Source organism: Cnephaeus nilssonii (assembly GCF_951640355.1).
Source record: "Cnephaeus nilssonii genome assembly, chromosome: 9".
Lineage (NCBI taxonomy): Eukaryota > Metazoa > Chordata > Mammalia > Chiroptera > Vespertilionidae > Cnephaeus > Cnephaeus nilssonii.
Genome location: NC_137080.1, coordinates 19,331,713 through 19,350,400, shown reverse-complemented (window position 1 = coordinate 19,350,400; position 18,688 = coordinate 19,331,713). Strand labels below are relative to the sequence as shown.

General features: G+C 40.0%; 1 protein-coding gene across 1 annotated transcript in view; it reads right to left on the bottom strand.

The window, feature by feature from the left end:
• The window catches only part of LAMA2 (laminin subunit alpha 2), a 485,095-nt gene that overhangs the window by 127,437 nt on the left and 338,970 nt on the right, over positions 1-18,688 (bottom strand). The window contains exons 32-33 of the mRNA XM_079780407.1: positions 14,644-14,837; positions 989-1,131 (exon numbers count right to left, since the gene is read on the bottom strand). Coding sequence (XP_079636533.1) covers positions 989-1,131; positions 14,644-14,837 — 337 coding nt within the window. The remainder of the gene's footprint in view (positions 1-988; positions 1,132-14,643; positions 14,838-18,688) is intronic.

Sequence of the window (18,688 nt, the reverse complement as noted above, 5' to 3'; positions counted from 1 at the left end):
TTTTAAACCACAGACTCTAAGCTTCTTGAGAGTAATGACTACATTATAGGAGTCATGAAACCCCGAGGGAACCAAGTGCACTGCAGAATTTCTCAAAAAATATCTGATAATTGACCAAACTTGTATATGTAGTCCCCTTTCATGCATCTTTTTTCATCAGATGAACCCCAACTTCCTTAACATTTTACTTCTCCTATTCCATTAAATACTGAATGTTTTAATGATGTTTTAGAACAGTGTTTTTCAAATTAGTTCTTAGTGAAGTACTTTAAAAGGTCTACCTGTTCTCTAGCACAAAGTTTTAATCTTATGTTTTCATTTTGATATGGAACTGAAATGTAGGGATTTCTGGAACCCAGGCTGGGCACCTGAGAGGTGAAGGACCACTTGACCTCAGTACCTACATTTGCATGCGTGGTCAATCATATGGCAGACTGAGCACATAAATCATTCGGACTTGTCAAGGGATGCCAAGTGCCATTTAGGACCCCGTGCAAGGGGCTCTCCAGTTCACATTGTGGAAAGGGGGAGGGAGCCGTGGTTACTGCATGATGTGGGCCGATGTGGAAGCAGTCCGCATGATCTTGTTGCCCGCAGCAACTTGCTTTTAGTAAAACTTATCTTTTATTTTATATTAATGCTTTTAATTTGAATTTTATTGGCTTTTGAGGCTTTTGTAAGAATTAGTGTATTTTGATTTTATGGAGCTATAAGTATAAGGCGTTCATACCTGATTTTATGTTTGCACATATTTAAATAACATCATAAAAGTAATTTAAGCCAAACACTGGGGGAACATGCACCTCTTTTCCTTAGTAGTAATTTGTATATTCTAGTTCTCAGGTTTGAAAAACACTGGTTAAGACAACTTCTGAATGTCCCTAACAGCTGCTTACCTCGATTCAAGGTAATGGAAAGAACATTTACCAATTATATCGAAGCTTCGGTCATCTTTTCCCTGGCTCTTGCTGTTCCCACTCCAACCTACCTTTAGTTCCTGAGTCCTATTTTCCAGATCGTACAGCATCCTATATGGAGCGGGCAGCGGGCCCGTGAGGTTGATGCCGATGGCCATCTGCTCCAGACGAGCCAAGTCACCGAGAAGAAGGCCCGTGCACTCATCGCCACAAACTGCAGAAAGGAAGCAATGAAGACTGTTTGCTAAGTATCACAGGCAGATGTTCCAAGATTTCAGCTCTGAAATATTTTATGGCCCAAGAATAATTCTGTGAAAGATGATGCTACTCATCTCAGATAATTAACACTTTCGAATGAATGACTGTTGGAAAAAGATAAAAAGAACAACAAGTTCTGCCACCCAGAACCTGATAGAAACTGAGGAACCAAATGGATTGTGAGGAAAACAAGTGTATTGCAGAAGCATTAAAGGAGAAGTAAGGTTTGAAATATAGCATTATAATGCCCCAGAAATTTCCACAAGAACAATCTAGAGAAAATCTGTAACTAGGGAATAAACATGCTTGCAAATGTATGAGACGCTACATTAGACTTCACTGTGGAGTATCTATAGCAATTGGGTTTCCACATGCTTCATGTACTACATATCCCAAAACTGTATAAACTGCTAGCTTTACATATATTGAGAAGATTTCTTTAAATGCAAAAGAAAGAATTTTTCTTTTTATAATTTCCATTCCCCCCTCATAATGATACTTATTTACCTATTTACTTTTTTTTTTTTTTTGCCAACCTTTTCTCAGCACATTACCACCCATGATCAGATGTAGTCCCACAAATTTCTACTTTGATGATTAACCTAATTCAGTCTGGTAGATAAATAATTGCTAAGGGACAGAAAAAATGATTTTATAAGTTCCAAGAGTTCTAATGTTCTGCTCATAATGTTTTCAATGATTAGAAAGGGAGACTATTCAAATTTGGTGGTTGTATTTGGGCCTAGTGGTAAGAGTCGGTAGAGAGAAAAAAAATTGGATTGTTTCTTCATTATCAAATTAATCTCTTAAATAGTATAATTTCTAAAATTAAAATATATTGATTCTTCTGGAGGATTTAAAAATATACATATTCAGTTTCAACATAGTTCAAAAAATTTATTTTACTCTTCACTTGCCATATTCCTATTCTATATTCATATAAAGAATTATAATTTCTAACTTATATTCTACAGATAGAAGTATCAAAACTACACAAATGTTAGATGAGAGAAAAATACATAGTAGATAATATGCATATTTGGAGCAGCTTTGGATCATGCCCAAAACTGTCAAGAATTCAATTAGTTCTCTAAACAGCACTCCCCTGAGCTGCCTAATGGAGAGAAAACCATTAACGGAAGCTTGTAAACAAAGAGAAGCAGCGCGGAGGGTGATGTTTTTTGATAGTACAGCAGTTAGAGGTGAGTTACCCCTTCTTAGGGATTAAACTGCCCCAGCAGGGCTTTCAATAAATGACATCCTTGCAGGTGACACCTGCATCTGTGGAGCATCACCTGCAGGGACTTTGCAAGCTCCCGAGGCCTTGCAAGCGAGGGGCATTGGAGGCAGCAGCTGAAGTCTGGAATGAGGGCTGCACCTCTTCCTCTTCTAGCCTGAATGACAGAGAATTTGCTCTGCCTGGGAAGTGAGTGAAAGGAAGAGAGCACTGTGGCTTCACACTCTCAGGTCAATGCAAGTGCGTGAGAAGCCTCAACAGACCTGACTACATGAAACAATTACACAAACACAACCTGGAACACAATTAGGTACCGAGTTGACTTTGTCTAAGTACCAGGACACAGTCTGGTTCTCAAACTGAAGTGGGTCTCAGCATCATCCGAAAGACCTTCTTAATTCACAGAAGGCTAGACCACCTCAGGGTTTCTGATTCCAGGTGAATGAATCACCTGGTTTCTGATTCCCTGAGGGAGAATGTGCTTTTCTAACAAGCTTGCAGGTGAACACTGACACTTCCGATCCATGCACCACACTTGGAGGAGCAACCCGGTCAGCAGGATTGGCATCACCAGGAAGCTTATTACAAATGGAACATCTTGGATCCACCCCGGGTCTGGTGAATCAGAATCTGCATTTTAGAAGCAGTCCCATGTGACCTGTGCATGCAGATGTTTGAAAAGCGCTGCTGTAGGTCAGTGGTTCTCAAGTTGGGCTGCACATTAGAATGATATGAGGATTGATAAAAATAAGTAAATCCCCTTCTCACCTTCGGAGAATCTGATTTGATGGGTCTGTGGTAAGGCCCAGGCATCTGTATTTTTAAAAGATTCCAGATGATTCTATCATGCCGCCAGTGTTTAGAACCACTGGACCAGGCGACAAACTTTAGGGGTGTTCACTCAATCCTAGAGGGAGCAAGGATTTGGAAGACATCATCTTGCCTGCTGCCTCCTCTCCCTAGAACACTTCTCCCTCCATCTTCCCCTACATGGCTCTTGGATATTTAGGTCAAGTGCTCAGGAGTTACTTCCTCAGAGGGGAAGGCTGTAATGACTCTGCGATTACTGTCCCCACCAATCCATCAGCATTCCCTTTGTCTTGTTACCTTAACACTCATGTATGTGGCGGCCATCTTACTACTTTATTTATTGTTTCTCCCTCACTAGAGGAGGGACCTTCATTACCTTTGATCATAGCATCTAGGAAATGGTCTTCCATATAGTAAACAATTAATAAATAGTTCTTTACTAATATCATTGTGAAAGAAGAGCAGACAATATTTTGGGGAATACCACCAGGGAGTTAGAAGAAAAGAACTGAGAGAGGGAGGAGAGTAGGAGGAAGAGAGGCCAAATAGGAAATGTCTGAAAGTGAGAACGTAATGATCAATGATAGGAAATATGGAATTACACAGATGTGTGAGTAACAGGAGAATAGGATAAAAACATGGTTAGAGAGATTAAAAGGCAGAGACTGACTGCTGTCAGTGAGGTGACTGTTTTAAAATATCTTCATGAGGTCATTCAGTTATGACCCAGAAAAGAGTTATTGGAATGGAGGGATGGAGGCGAAGCAAAGAGATACAAAACATTAACAGGAAAGGAACAACAAAGAAGGGTTACTGAACAGATAAAGACGATGCTCATTCCTGGGAGCAGTAAATATTACCATTTCTTTGCTGCTCCTCTGACTAAGAGGTAGAGTCTATTTGCCTCCCTTGAATCTGGGTTGGCTCTATGACTCACTCTGACTCACAGTGTGTGGCTCCAGAGCCTCAGCTTCAAGGGGTTTTGCACTTTCTATTTCCACATTCTTGGCTCCCTGCTGCCTTGTCAACAATCCCAGATTAGCCTCCTTGAGGGAGAGAGGCAACTTGATCTTGAGAAAGGCAGGCCAAACCACTCCAGCTGAGGCCCCATCATGTGAATGAGGCCATCTGGGACTCCCATCTGGGACTCCGCAGGCATGACAACAAAAGAACTATCCAATGGAGCCCAACTCAAATTGCCAACTATAGAATCTGAGGATATATACAGTGTTATTTTAGGCTATTGGATTTTGGAGTGGCAGTGTAGAGAATTGATACCCCTTCCCAAATTTTGTATGTATGATCTAGAGTGTAAATTCAGAACAGAAACTAAAAAGAAGTATTAGATACAAATCCTAATTATATTAAAAGTTATGAAGAATATGAAATATCCTTTCCCACTGAGTCCAAGTTCATTATTGTTTTAAAAGTCCCAGTTAACTTCTAGTGAAGATGTATTTTGGGCAGATATTCCCAGGAGGTAAGTAAGCAAATGCTCTTTTTCCAATTTCAAGATCTTGAAAGATACTTGATACTATAATATCTCACCATGCTTTTTAGGGCCCTGTGTTCTTCAGAATTATTTTGCTAGTTCATTTTCTAATTTATCATAATTTATAACCTACCTATTTCCAAGAAGGAATTGAGTCAGCTCATTGATAATGTATGGCTAGTGGCTCCTTACTGATGGTTCCAAAATTTTCCAGGAAAAAAGTTTTCTCAGTTTTTATTTCATACAAGAAGAATTCAGGGACTGTACTGCAGAACTAGATCTGATTTACTGTAATATACTATAGAGTAAATTGGTGAAGGAGAATGCCAAGAGGCATAATGAATGGTAATTTTTCTCTCATTGATTCTACCCCCTGCCCATCTGTTTTGGTTTCTCATCTTCAGCTGTGAAATGAAAATGTATTTAATTGCTCTTTCAAGGACTCATACATTCCATTTTATGTCTCCGTGTCCAAAGGTCTATTATTATCCCATGTCTTATGGTCTCTGCACTTGCTTTTTGGGGAACAAAGTGCAAGCACATTTCCATCAGTGAAGGGTAAGTTTTATATATGCTCCAAGTCATATTCTAACATCTGTCCAAAGGGGTCAGAAAGACTTATGAACACGACAGCCATGGGGATTTTTTCAAAGCTTCTGGATAAGTCTAGTGCAGTTGTAAGATAAACACATGGAGAAATGTGCCCTTTACATAATGATTTGCTATTTTGTTCTGACACAAAATATTTTACTTACACCACAAGCTACTTTTATTTGCCCTCAAAAAGTCTGAAATGTCTGGCAACAAACACTGGAAGTGGGATGCAAATGAAAACCACATTTAATTCACTATGATAGGGAAGATTTGAAGAGTGTATAGAGACATGGAATATTCAAATGATGTAAACGAGTGTGTTTTCATAAGGGTGCAATAATTGTTCAATGTAAATTAACACCTATTTAACAATCAGGACCCCCTAGTGCCCCCCCCCCCCAACAAACATCTTTAAACCATTCTCCTCCTGTGCAGTAGAAATTAGATTTATAAAGCGAGATCCTTCCTAAAATGCATGGGAGCAAAAGCAAATATTTCAAGACTATGATTATATTTTACATGACTAAATGTTTCTGAGGCTTTGCCTATAAAAGTGTCAGGATAAATTTGTATCTAATATTAACAAATGCAGTACTAAATTCAGACTGTTATAGCTGGGCATATGTAAGGGGAAATCATGCTGCTGATATTACCCATCTTTCTGTTAGCAATTAGTACAAAATACTACACTTCTACTAGAGTCCCCCATGCATAATAAATACTGGCTTACTGTCACAAAAAATTCACATGCTGCATCCAATCCAAAGAAGCTGAAATGATGCACTAAGTACTTTTGAAAAGGCCAAACGTATTAACCAATTTTAGCCAAAGATACATAAATTGTCTGCTCTAATCAAGAAGGGATAAAATGAGTAAATATACATTTCCAACAAAAGATAAAATTTGTGTTAATATTAATATTTTATTTTAACTCTTCCATATTAAGGCCATTGATAGTTCTTTGAATATGATTTATATTTCTATCTTTTCCCTTTCCAAAAGAAACTTTTAGATTAGCATGAATTTAGAGCTTATTATTATATCTAAATAAACAGCTTCTAAAATGAAAAAATTGGTTTTAAACTGTTATTTCTTTGAATAGAGAGAATGTATTTTCTAAGCTTTAGGTGAGGCTGATGAATTTGTTCATGTACCAAGTTATGATATATATATATATATATACACACATATATATATATGATATAAAATTGGTAAAATTAAATCACACAAATTTATATTATATATATAATATAAATTTGTGTGATTTAATTTTATATAAACATTATTTAATATCTATGTTAAATAATATTCTGTACATAAATACATATGAAAAACAAGTTCAATATGGTTCCAGTAAGGTGTTAAGTTTTCAGAAAAATAGAAACTTTGATAATACTATAAATAATAATGGGGAAGCAGCTTTTATATTCACTACATGGAAGGCTATATGTTGTGTCTTGTCATCATTATCTAATGTTAACAGCAATTTTATTAAGTACAATCAATATCTTCATTTTAAAGATGAGAAAAATAGTCACAATCAGGGTATTTATGAATTTACAAATATAAACTTAAAGAGATGAGAAATGTAAGGCAGTCATAAAAGAGGTTTTTAGTGACTTGAAGAATCTAGAATTATAAATAATTATAGAACATCAAAATTCAGCCTAACCTAAATGTTTCATCAGAAACTGATGGACTGCACAGAATATTATGCTTTTGAAAAAAATAATCAAATAATAACCATGAGATAATAATGTCTAGAATTTTTTGAGCATCTATTATGCTTAGATACTTCACATACATGTATGTAGTATTTTATTTCCATTTTACTGATCATTAAATGAGGTTTAGAAACATTAGGTCATGTCACACAATGTCTACATGGCCTGCCAGGCTTCAAGCCAACTAGAGCCTTCAAACAGCATGTTTCCTCACATCAGAAAAGGAGATGATTACACTATCTTACTTATAAGATTGCTTCTGACTGTAAAATCATGTAATTCCATTGTTCTGTGAGGTCAATTTCTTGCATCTAGCAGAGTAAAAATTGTAATCTAATGAAGTTTACTCTCGCCTGGCAGGCTTGGCTCAGTGTTTGAGCATTGATACCTATGAACTAGGAGGTCACAGTTTGATTCTTGGTCAGGGCATATGCCCCGGTTGTGGGCTCCATTCCCAGTGTGGAGCATGCAGGAGGCAGCTGATCAATGATTCTTTCTCATCATTGATGTTTTTATCTCTCTCTCCCTCTCGCTCTCTGAAATTAATAAAAATATATTTAAAATATATATATGTATATTAAAAAATGGAGTTTACTCTTAAAATAAAGTCTGACTGAAAATAAAGGAACTTGTGATCAGCCTCCTCTATATGACAATTCAATCACACAACTCCTTAAGTCCATTAATAGAACAGCTTTCTCAATGTGTTAGACAAACCACTGAGTCTAATTGCTAATAACCAGGAAAATCATCTAGATTCAGAGTATTTGCTCTTCTACAACATTGTTAGCCTAGACCTATGCTAAAGGAGGTTGACAATAAGAAACTCAAAACATCTTTTACTGACAAAACAGATGCAGAGAAGGTACAAACAGGGTGAACAGAAGCTGCTTTTATAGCTTCTCTGATGCCTGGATTTGAACAATACACAGGGTTTAGAGTTGTAGAAAAAGTGAGTAGACATAGTGGCCTTTGAATAGGAACTAGTACTTGGGGATTAAGTGAGGACAGAGGGTGATCACATTTCCAAAGCCAAAGCTCACTAAGTAGCACCTGGAGGTCAGATGATGGTTTTTGTCATTTTTTATTATAGGAAACTAGAGGCCCGTTGCACGAAATTCGTGCACAGAGGGGGGTTGTCCCTCAGCCCAGCCTGTACCCTCTCCAATCTGGGACCCCTCAAGAGATGTCCGACTGCCCGTTTAGGCCCGATCCATGGGATCGGGCCTAAACGGGCAGTCGGACATCCCTCTCACAATCCAGGACTGCTGGCTCCTAACTGCTTGCCTGCCTGCCTTCCTGATTGCCCCTAACCGCTTCTGCCTGCCAGCATGATCACCCCCTAACCACTCTGCTGCCAGCCTGTTTGCCCCCAACTTCCCTCCTCTGCCGGCCTGGTTACCACTAACTGCCCTCTCCTGCAGGGTTGATCACCTCCAACTGCACTCCCTTGCAGGCCTGGCCCTTCTCAACTGCCCTCCCTTGCAGGCCGGGTGCCTCCCAACTGCCCTCTCCTGCTGGCCATCTTGTGGTGGCCATCTTGTGTCCACATGGGGGCAGGATCTTTGACCACATGGGGGCAGCTATATTGTGTGTTGCAGTGATGATCAATCTGCATAGAACTCTTTTATTAGATAGGATAGAGGCCTGGTACAGGGGTGGGGGCCAGCTGGTTTGCCCTGAAGGGCGTCCCAGATCAGGTGGGGGTTCCCTTGGGGTGTGGGGCGGCCTGAGCGAGGGGCCTGTGGTGGTTTGCAGGCGGGCCACGCCCCCTGGCAACCCAAACAGAGGCCCTGGTATCTGGAATTTATTTTCCTTCTACAATTGAAACTTTGTAGCCTGGAGCGGAGCCAAGCCTGGGGCTCCCTCCGAGGCCGGTAGCCATTTGTGTTGGGGTTATAATTGAAACTTTGTTGCCTTAAGTGGGTGGGCCCGGCCAGGGTGTGCGGAAAGCTTTGCTTCCCCTGTTGCTGGCGACAACCCTGGCCTGCTCTCTCAAGCTCCATTTTTCCGCCATTTGTTTACTTTCTATAATTGAAACTTTGTAGCTTGAGTGGAGGCTTAGGCCTGGCAAGGGCAGGCGGAAAGCTTGGCTTCCTCTGTTACCTAGGAAACCTTGCTCTCTGTGGCTGTAGCCATCTTGGTTTGGGTTAATTTGCATGCTCGCTCTGATTGGATGTTGGGTGTGGCTTGTGGGCTTGGCTTATTGGTGTGTCGGAGGTATGGTCAATTTGCATATTTGTCTATTAGATAGGTTGCTATTTTCTTTAAATGATGAACCACATTCCATTATTTTGCTCCTGTTCTCATATATATGGACCAATAACTGCCATTATAACAGTACAGCACTGTTTAGTGATAATATATAAGGGTCTGCATTATTGTAATAAGATCACTGGTGGCAACTGGCTATCCTAATATATAAAAACCCAGGGTCCATAATGACCAAAGGCTCGACTGAATGCCAGGCTGCGCACACAGCAGGCCCTGGTGAACGAGGACTGGCGAGTGGGCTGAACTGCTGACCTCTCGGGGAGAGAGAGAGAGGTGGGGCTGATCAGCAGCTACAGTGGCTGCTGGCGAGGTCCCGAGAGAGAGAGAGAGAGAAGCAGGGTGCAGATCAGACCCTGCTTCTCTCTCTCTTGGGGTCTCATCAGCAGCCGCGCCTTTCTCTCTCTAAGAGATCAGCAGTTCAGCCTACTCGCCAGCAGCCTGGGGTGGCTGTTGATCAGCCCCGCCTCTCTGATCAGGCCTGGAGATAGGCCTGGAGATGCTGACTGGCATAGAAACTGAACAATTAGAGCCAAATCTGGGTGAACTGCAAGGAGCCAATGGCTGCTTGGAGGTGGAGCTTTTGACGCTGACTGGCATAGAAACTGACCAATCAGAACCTAATCTGGGTGAACTGCAAAGGTAGAACCTAAGGTGGGGTCTGAGGAGGGGTTTTAAGGGCAATAGCTATTTGGTGTAAGGTGTAAGAAAGTGGTTCAATTTTTTAATGACCGGTTTGGTAGTATAGTGCATATGGCTAGCTATCAGCCCAGATATAGGGATTATGCATTTTTGTCTGCCAAGAGCATCTCCTCCTGCTGAAAAAGGCTTTCCCCCCCATTTAAGCAATCCTATCCTATATAATCTATCTATACTAATACAAGGGTAATATGCTAATTAGACCAGGTCAACCAGCCATCTTCCAGACATCCGACTTCCGTCCAGACAAAGCCATGGTGGTGGGGGCCGAGGCAGAGGCAGTTAGGGGCTATCAGGCCCAGCAGGGGAGGGCAGTTGGGGACAAGCTCAGGTTGGCAAGGGAGGGCAGTTGGGGGCAAGATCAGGTCGGCAGGGGAGGGCAGTTAGGGGCAATCAAGTAGGCAGAGGCAGTTAGGGGCAAGATCAGGCTGGCAGGGGAGGGCAGTTGGGGGTGATCAGGCAGGCAGAGGCAATTAGGGACAATCAGGCAGGCAGGCAGAGAGGTTAGAGGCGATCAGGCAGGCAGGTGAGCGGTTAGGAGCCAGTGGTCCCAGATTGCGAGCCTAAACCGGCAGTCGGACATCCTGCAAGGAGTCCCCAATTGGAGGGGGTGCAGGCTGGGCTAAGGGAACCCCCCCACTTGTGCACAAATTTCATGCACCAGGCCACTAGTCCTATATAATAAAAGCCTAATATGCTAAGTGTCTGGTCATCTGTTCAACCAATCAAAGCATAATATGTTAATGATATGCTAACCACTCAGCCGCTCACTATGACGTGCACTGACCACCAGGGGGCAGACAGTTGACTGGTCAACCAGTCACTATGACGTGCACTGACCACCAGGGGGCAGACACTCTGATCAGTAGGTTAGCTTGCTGCTGGGGTCCAGCCGATCAGGACTGAGCAAGAAGGGCCGAACACACCCTGGAGCCCTCCTGCAGTTCCTCCCCGGCTGGCCAACCTCCCATGTCCCTCCTGGTCCCTGATCGTGCAACAGTGGGGTCCCTCAGCCTGGCCTGTGTACTCTTGCAATTCGGAACCCCTCGGGGAATGTTGGAGAGCTGGTTTCAGCCTGATCCTCCTCAACACAGGAGCTGTGCCCTGGTGGTCAGTGCGCTCCCACAGGGGGAGTGCTGCTCAGCCAGAAGCTGGGCTCATAGCTGGCGAGTGCAGCAGCGGTGGAGGGAGCCTCTCTCACCTCCGAGGCAGCACTAAGGATGTCCGACTGATGGACATCCCCTGAGGGCTCCCAACTGCAAGAGGACTCAGGCCGGGCTGAGGGACCTCCCCCTCAGAGTGCTTGAATTCCGTGCACCAGGCCTCTTGTCTATATATATATAAAGTGAGTGACCATAACAGCCATAATGACCGGAGTGACCGGTGGCTATGATGCCCACTGTGGCCAGAAAACCAGCCTGATCAGGGGGTGGGGCCGGCTGGCCAACCTCATGGCCCCTCCCCCTGCCGGCCTGCCCCTGATTGGACTCTCCCAACCCGATCAAGAGTGGCTGCCTGGCCAAATGCCCCTTCCCTTCCCCCCAGCCAGCAAAACAATGTCTTAAATATTATATTATAGATGATTATACATAATAAAGCTGATATATTCCTAATATTTCATATATAATGAATAAAATAGGAAGCATCAATTTGGAATTTATAAAATGCTATTTTAGGCACTCTTTATGGAATAACATCTTGCCAACAGCTACTAATTTTAATTTCTGTCCTCTAAGAGAGCAATGTATTTTACTATGCCACTCATAACCTATTTTAAACATCTTGTGAGTTCTGTGTTAATTACTAGTCTGCAGAAAATAGGACATGAACAAAGCCAAGTTTTGTGTTTCACAATATAAAACTTTAGCATTAAGTAAATAATAGCTTGCTCATTTTCCAATTTCAGAGAGGCAGGCAGTTGTTCTCATTTTAGAAATGATTTGTAAATTATGAATTAGAGTTGAAAGAGGAGATTGGATTTATGTTAATGTAACTTACTAGGAAGAAGTCCTAATTTGGGAAGTTGAAAAATATCTATTCAGAAATCACCTACATGCATAAGGAAGTTCACACTGTAGAGCTGTTTCAAATTATTCCTTTTAGAAAACAATAAAAGGCATTGAAGGGAATGTGAGCACCAGCTATTATATCTTTTCACCTGCATAGAAGGTAGGACTTCACTTAACAATATCTGATGGATAAGGCTCTGTCATAATTATCATATTGACATTATATATATTTAAATTTTTCATTTTTTAGTCCATTTTATCTTTATTCTTCATTGAGGTAACATGGGCTCTAAGCTCAGAACTGGCTTCTCTCAGAAGACATTTCTCTTATTACAAAGATATTTTCTTGCCTGAACCAGGCTACCTCCATCCTCTCCCTCCCACGGACCTTAGAAAATTCCTCTATACTATAGAGTCTATAGTCACATGCTGTAAAACAGGCCCTGCAGGTAAAATGTGCCAGGTGAATCCATTCTTTGGTGTCTTGCTCTCATCTAGCTAATGGATAGAGAAATATATTAAAAAGTATTACAAAGAGAACTGAGGATAAATCAGAGTTATGTCCTCACTGTGTCTTGTTTTATTATCTCATTTCAAAACTAGAACCATAACTGAGATCTGGGAAAGGTCAACATATTAGAATCATGGCATATTTTTCCACAATAGGAGAAATTTTATAAAATGAGAAAAAAATATCTGAAGATACTCTATGTAGCATTTCCTATAGTGAAGCTAATGCAGGGGTAAAGATAACACATTCCTAGAAGTAAATGGAAATCACTATTTAAGAGCAGAATAAGGAAAATCTATACATCATTTATAAAGTGAAAATATTTTTATAAGTATTTTATAAATATAAGAGACATATTGTATTTATTTGTAAAATACTTGTAAAGACTTTAGAAAAGGTATCTAGATATTTAAAAAACCCTCCAGAAGAATATTAAAATTTTCTGGACATAGCAACTGACCTGAATGTCATGTACAGCAGTTGGAAATACATTTCCCTATGGGACAAAAATAGTGCAAATGAACATTATCAGGCTGGTATAACTTCGTAATTGGAAGGTTGGCACTTTGTTATTTTCATATGGGCCACTGGGTAGATTTAAAATCTACAGATGTGATGGGGGGAAAAAATTGAGTAAAGTTTTTTTTTACTGTAGATTTATTTAAATGTATATAAAATACTGATCACCAACAGAATAAGAACTTAGAGCCATTGTTATTGATGGGCAGAATGACAACTCCCTCTAAAAGAAATGTTCAGAAAATAATCCCATTATTTTATCGCTCACAGATTTTTAATGTTATGTAATTTTTGTGTGCTTCACATTGAATGTGATACTTTTCTTTTAAGTTACTTCTGGATAATTAATAAAATTGATGATTTAAAATTAAAAGAATTTAGTGTTTACATTAGGAGTATCTATCAATTATCTAATTAAATAAATCTATGTTAAGTTAACTTGGAAACAATATTAAAACAAGCTGGAGTATGTTGGAAGTCCACTTAAATTATCATTATAATATGCAATTATACTTGAGAAAAGTTAATATGTATATACCATGAACTGAATATAATAATGTAAATGTCTATAACATTTAATCTCTCTCCTAAAAAACTTAACATTTATTTTATTTTTAATACATTTTCATTAAAGATGTTTGAAATACATAGAAAAATAATTTTAAAATCTATATTCCCAAACACACCCAGCCTTTATTTGTGTGCATACTTTTAAAGCCACCCTTACTTTCTGCGGTAGTGGTTACAAAGCTAGAGCATAAAAATTCTAATTAAGATGCCATTAAGAGTTAAACACACATAATATGTTAAAACCAGAAATATTAGCATGCATAAATACATTAAAATAGATAGATACGGAAATATTTTATATTTCTCTTTGTTAGAAAGAATTAAGACCGCTAATGTAAATTCTTTCAAGGAAAAGAATGCCATAACGTATCAGTCCCTCTCCAAATTTATGTGACCTATTTTAGATTAGAATTTGTATAAGATCCAATAATTATATAACTATTGATATTTGATGTACTTTCAATATGGCATTACTGAATCCAGAAGCAGGTGGAAAAAAAGTAAGAGAAAGAGCAAGCCAACTGCTCTTCATTTACTGTACATGAGAATAAAAATACTCAAGTTCACTGCCAATGCTTCCAGGTTCTGCAGTGCAAGAGAAAGTTATGAAGCAGTAAGCTCATGGATTTCTGTAAAAGCTAGGAAAGGAAAAGTCCATTGTAATTCAAGGCTAAAAGTGTTTGTCCAGCCAATTATAAAATCAGGAAGATTCTAAAAGATTTAATAAATTCAGGTCTTTAATCTGTCACAAAGACAATGCCAACTCTGAGGTGAACAAAATAAAAATAAAATCTGCCTCCAGAAACGTTGTTGTAGGTCTTCAAAGCACTGACTAAAGCATGCTGAGGATTTTCTCAGCTGGTCTTGGCTCAGCAGGATGGAGACAAAAAACAGCAGGCAAACAGCAGAAGGCTTATAGACAGTGTCAGAAAGAAAGAAGCACTAGCTATTGCAAAAAAAAGTCTCTCACTGGAAATGAGACAGAAATGGAACCAGGGCCCCCAGTACTAATAGCTAAGTTAGTATACGTACAAATGCACTCCGTGCCCTCTCGTGCATGCCAGTGCTCACAGCCATCACACTTCGGCCCCGTGGCTCCCGGTCGGCACGTGCAGAACCCTGTGACCGGATCACAGGGGACAGGCATTGAGCCATGGGGGTCACACTCACATTCTTGGCAGGAGCCTCCGGGGCTACTTGGGCTGCCAGTATAGCCAGGGGCACACCTGGATTGAAACAGTGACAAAGTAAAGGGGGTTAATGATTTCATGTCTCTAAATTGCTGCTGTGTGTGTTGTTTTAAATGAAACAAAACTGATAGCAAGAGTCAATAGATCAGGGGTCAGCAAACTTTTCCTATAAAGAGCCAGATAATAAATATTTAAGCTTTGGTGGTCAAGAGACAACAATCAAAATCATGTAGGAAGAGAGAAAAAAAAATTCTAAATTTTTTTGTTGTTGTTGTTGATAGAATTTAAGATATAATAATAATGAAAATAATTGGTACAAATTATTTTATAATAATGATCTACTAAGTAAAACTAATCTATTAGTGTAAAGAAAGGAATTCTTGTTGAGGTATCAAATTCACTTAACTAGGGTTCAAATTTAGTGCTTCCTATCTTTCATCAAATTGATTGTAAATGTTTGCTTGCAACAACCATTTCTTAGCTTGAGTGCCATACAGAATCACGAAATGGTCCGAGTTCTGTGCACTATAGCTTGCTCACCACTATTCTAGATCATAAACTATTTTTTAAAGTCTTGCTTTTTTAAAATTATCTTACCTTATAATAGAGAAACATGCAAATTGACCGCACCTCCGCTATGCCCACGATTGGGCCAGCAGGAGGCTGGGGGCAGGACTCCGGGTGGCATATCCGCCGTTGAGAAGATCAAGATGGCGGTGCCCAGTGGCCGGGCCCATGCCGCTGCTCCCGGGGGTGCCTGGGGCCATCAGCACCCTGGGGGGGCGTGACCAGGCCCCTCCCGCCCCTCCCGCCCCTCCCGCCCCTCCCAGGGGTCCGGGGTTCGATCGGCCACCTGGGGGGGCATGGCCAGGCCCCTCCTGCCGCTCCCGGGGGTCCCAGGGGCTGAGGCTTTCCGGGCCTTGGGCACCAGCGGGGAGCCTGCACTGATCGCAGGAAACCACTGGGGGTCGGCCCCTGTGATTGGTAGCAGGGACGCTGGGTGCCGCCGAGCCCAAGGCCACCGCCCGGGGCCAAGCCCCGACCCTGAAAAAGGCAGAAGGCGGTGGCCACAGCCAAGGCCTGGGTCCCTGGTGCTGGCAGAAAACTGGTGCAGGCAGCCAGGTGAATGAAGGTCTATTGCACGAATCTTCGTGCAAACGGGCTACTAGTAAATAAATAAAATCGTATATTGACTTTTGGCTTTTCCTAGACGCCTGCCTTTTAGATGTCAAAATGACTGAATCATTCAACCTGAGGCAGGCTGAGACTCTCTCAGTTGAATAGGAATGTCCTTCAGTTACTTCTTGAGTCTCTCCTAGGTAAGATGCAGGTTTCCCATCTAGTACTCCCCAAACCAATGTGTTTGTGCCTGAGCCAGTCAATGCCAGCCAATGGCAGGAATCTGGAGAAAGGAGAGGTCTACTCTGCACCTGCGCGAAGAAACCCAGCGCTCTGTGAGCCAGACCTCGGCAGCACTTAGGGGAGCCATACTCTGTCAGTGTGTGCTGCCTTGATGCATCAAGCTCCTGCCCTCTCCCTTTTACCTGTCACCCAGTTTTTAGCAAACATTTTCCCTTTTGAATCTGTTTAACCTCCTCTCGATTTCTACCCTGAAGAGGGGACAAGAACCCCTCCACTGGTGCCAAACCCATGAATTTTATTGAGTGACAAGAGCAAGTTAAGTGATAATGAACTAGGTCTTTTATTTAATTCTATTGCTCTTTCCTTTCTCAAGATGAATTATTCATTGTGTGTCCATGGAAGTGAGCTAATGTTGTATAAATAAAATACATAACATCTACCTGAGAAATTACAAGGAAAACACAACTGGATAAACCCAAAAGGCAATCCATTCAATGACTCTTCCACTCATCCATGCATTCATTCACTTAACGATGCACCCTTGGTTATGTTATTGGAAGTGGTAACTTTACAAAATCCTGGCAAGACCATATGCTCTGGTTTACCCAGAATGGTCCCAGATTACCTGTTTTCTGGCTTAATTATAGTTTCTGTCTCTCCTTCAAGTATCCCAGATTAGATAATAAATTATATATAGTCTAAATTTAATCAACAGTCAGAATTTTTCTTTAAAAGGCAAGTATGGGAGGAAGTTGAGAGATAATAGGATGTTGAAGCCAAAAGTTACTAACACTGATCAAATAATTTTGGACCATTTTTAGTGACCTGGTATTGTAAAAATTTACATGGCTGATAGTGAAAATTAATTTATCCTGGCCTGGTTAGTAAAGGCAAAGCAAGAAGAAAATTACCTATAACATTAGGCTTTTATATATTTATTGTAAAAATTCTTATTTTATTTCCACTATATGATCAATAAAAGTGTCATTTATATAAATCCACTTAAATTGTTTCTTAACAAATTAAGGTGAAAGAATTCTATGCTGGTTCAGATTGATTGAATGCTCAAAGAGTTTATTATAAGAGTAACTAAGAAAGAGCATGGTAGGGTTTTCTATACTTCTGCAGACCCTCAAGACGTGTAAGCAGTTCTAGACCTACGCTGATGAGTTTGGGCAGGTCATAATGTGATTTGAATAATTTAAGGATCTCTCAGAAGTGGAAAAATTTATTTGGAAGGTTATAGTAAAAATTTAACCAGGACCTTTGGTTTAATTTAGCCGAATAAAAGCAATTTTTCAGGGAAATAGAACCTAACCATTTATGTTAGAGATGATAAATGTAAAGCTGTAACAACATTGGATAACTGCAAAAACAATTCAAGCCTTTCACATTTGATAGTGTATGACCCTGATCATCTGTATGCTATATAAACTGCCAACTCCTATTTATTAAACATTAATGGATATTAAGAAATAAATTTTCTGTAATCACTCTGCCTGAAGACAATAATTGACATTACAGTGTACCCTCCAGTCTTTTGTATATACATGCTTTCACAGATAGTGGTAACTTCAATTTATAAATGTAGCTATGCTATCAAACATTTCTTTTCATAAATTACTGAAGATAATTTCCTGGGTGTGCAGGGATGCTTTCAGTTATCATCCTGCTGGAGTTTACAAGGGCATGAAATGAATATTAGACTAAGCATGAATACCAAAGCACACTGGTGGATGTTAAAGTATATATCTATTCAAGTGATGTATATGTCTTCAAAACAGATGGAAATCTTTTTGAATTTTGTGTTGCTTTAAGCTATTTAATTGCTGCCAATTTCTATTGACATGGAAATTGTAAATGCACTGTTTTATATATATGCAAGTATTGGATATTGTGTTTAGAGTTATCAAATAGGATTATTTGCAAATATGTTTTGCAAACATATAGAAACTGCATTGGAATTTATAAAACAAGTTTAATTATTTAGTTACCTACATATTTCCATTATTAATACAACCATTGCTGGTAATATCAAAAGAAGATTCTTAAATGAGTAACGACAACATTAATATCTGTTTATATTTGCTCCGTAGCATAAATAACATCTCAAAATTTGTTAAAATTAGGGTCAAAGAAGCTAAACTTTGCACTCTCATACTAGTTAGTCAAGGACTTTGAACCGCTGGAGGAGGGTGGGGACAATTCTCAGGCCTTGTAGCCCCTCCCATGGGAAAAGCAGCTTCTATGTAGGTGCTTAGGCAAGGCATCAGCAGTACCCTCTGTACACTTGATCTTCACAATGTTAATTTAAAGTAGGTAGAACATCATCTATTTAGCTATTATAGGTAAGAAAAATGGAACCCAATTAAACTAGAGGAGCTAGGCTATGTCCATGGGTCTTCATAAAATTTTATACTGTTATCAATTATGCAAAAATTATGTGTGTATAATGTTAATAGTTAATATTAGTTACTCTTTGTTACTTTAGAGATAATGCCTAAAACATACTCAATATGGCAGAG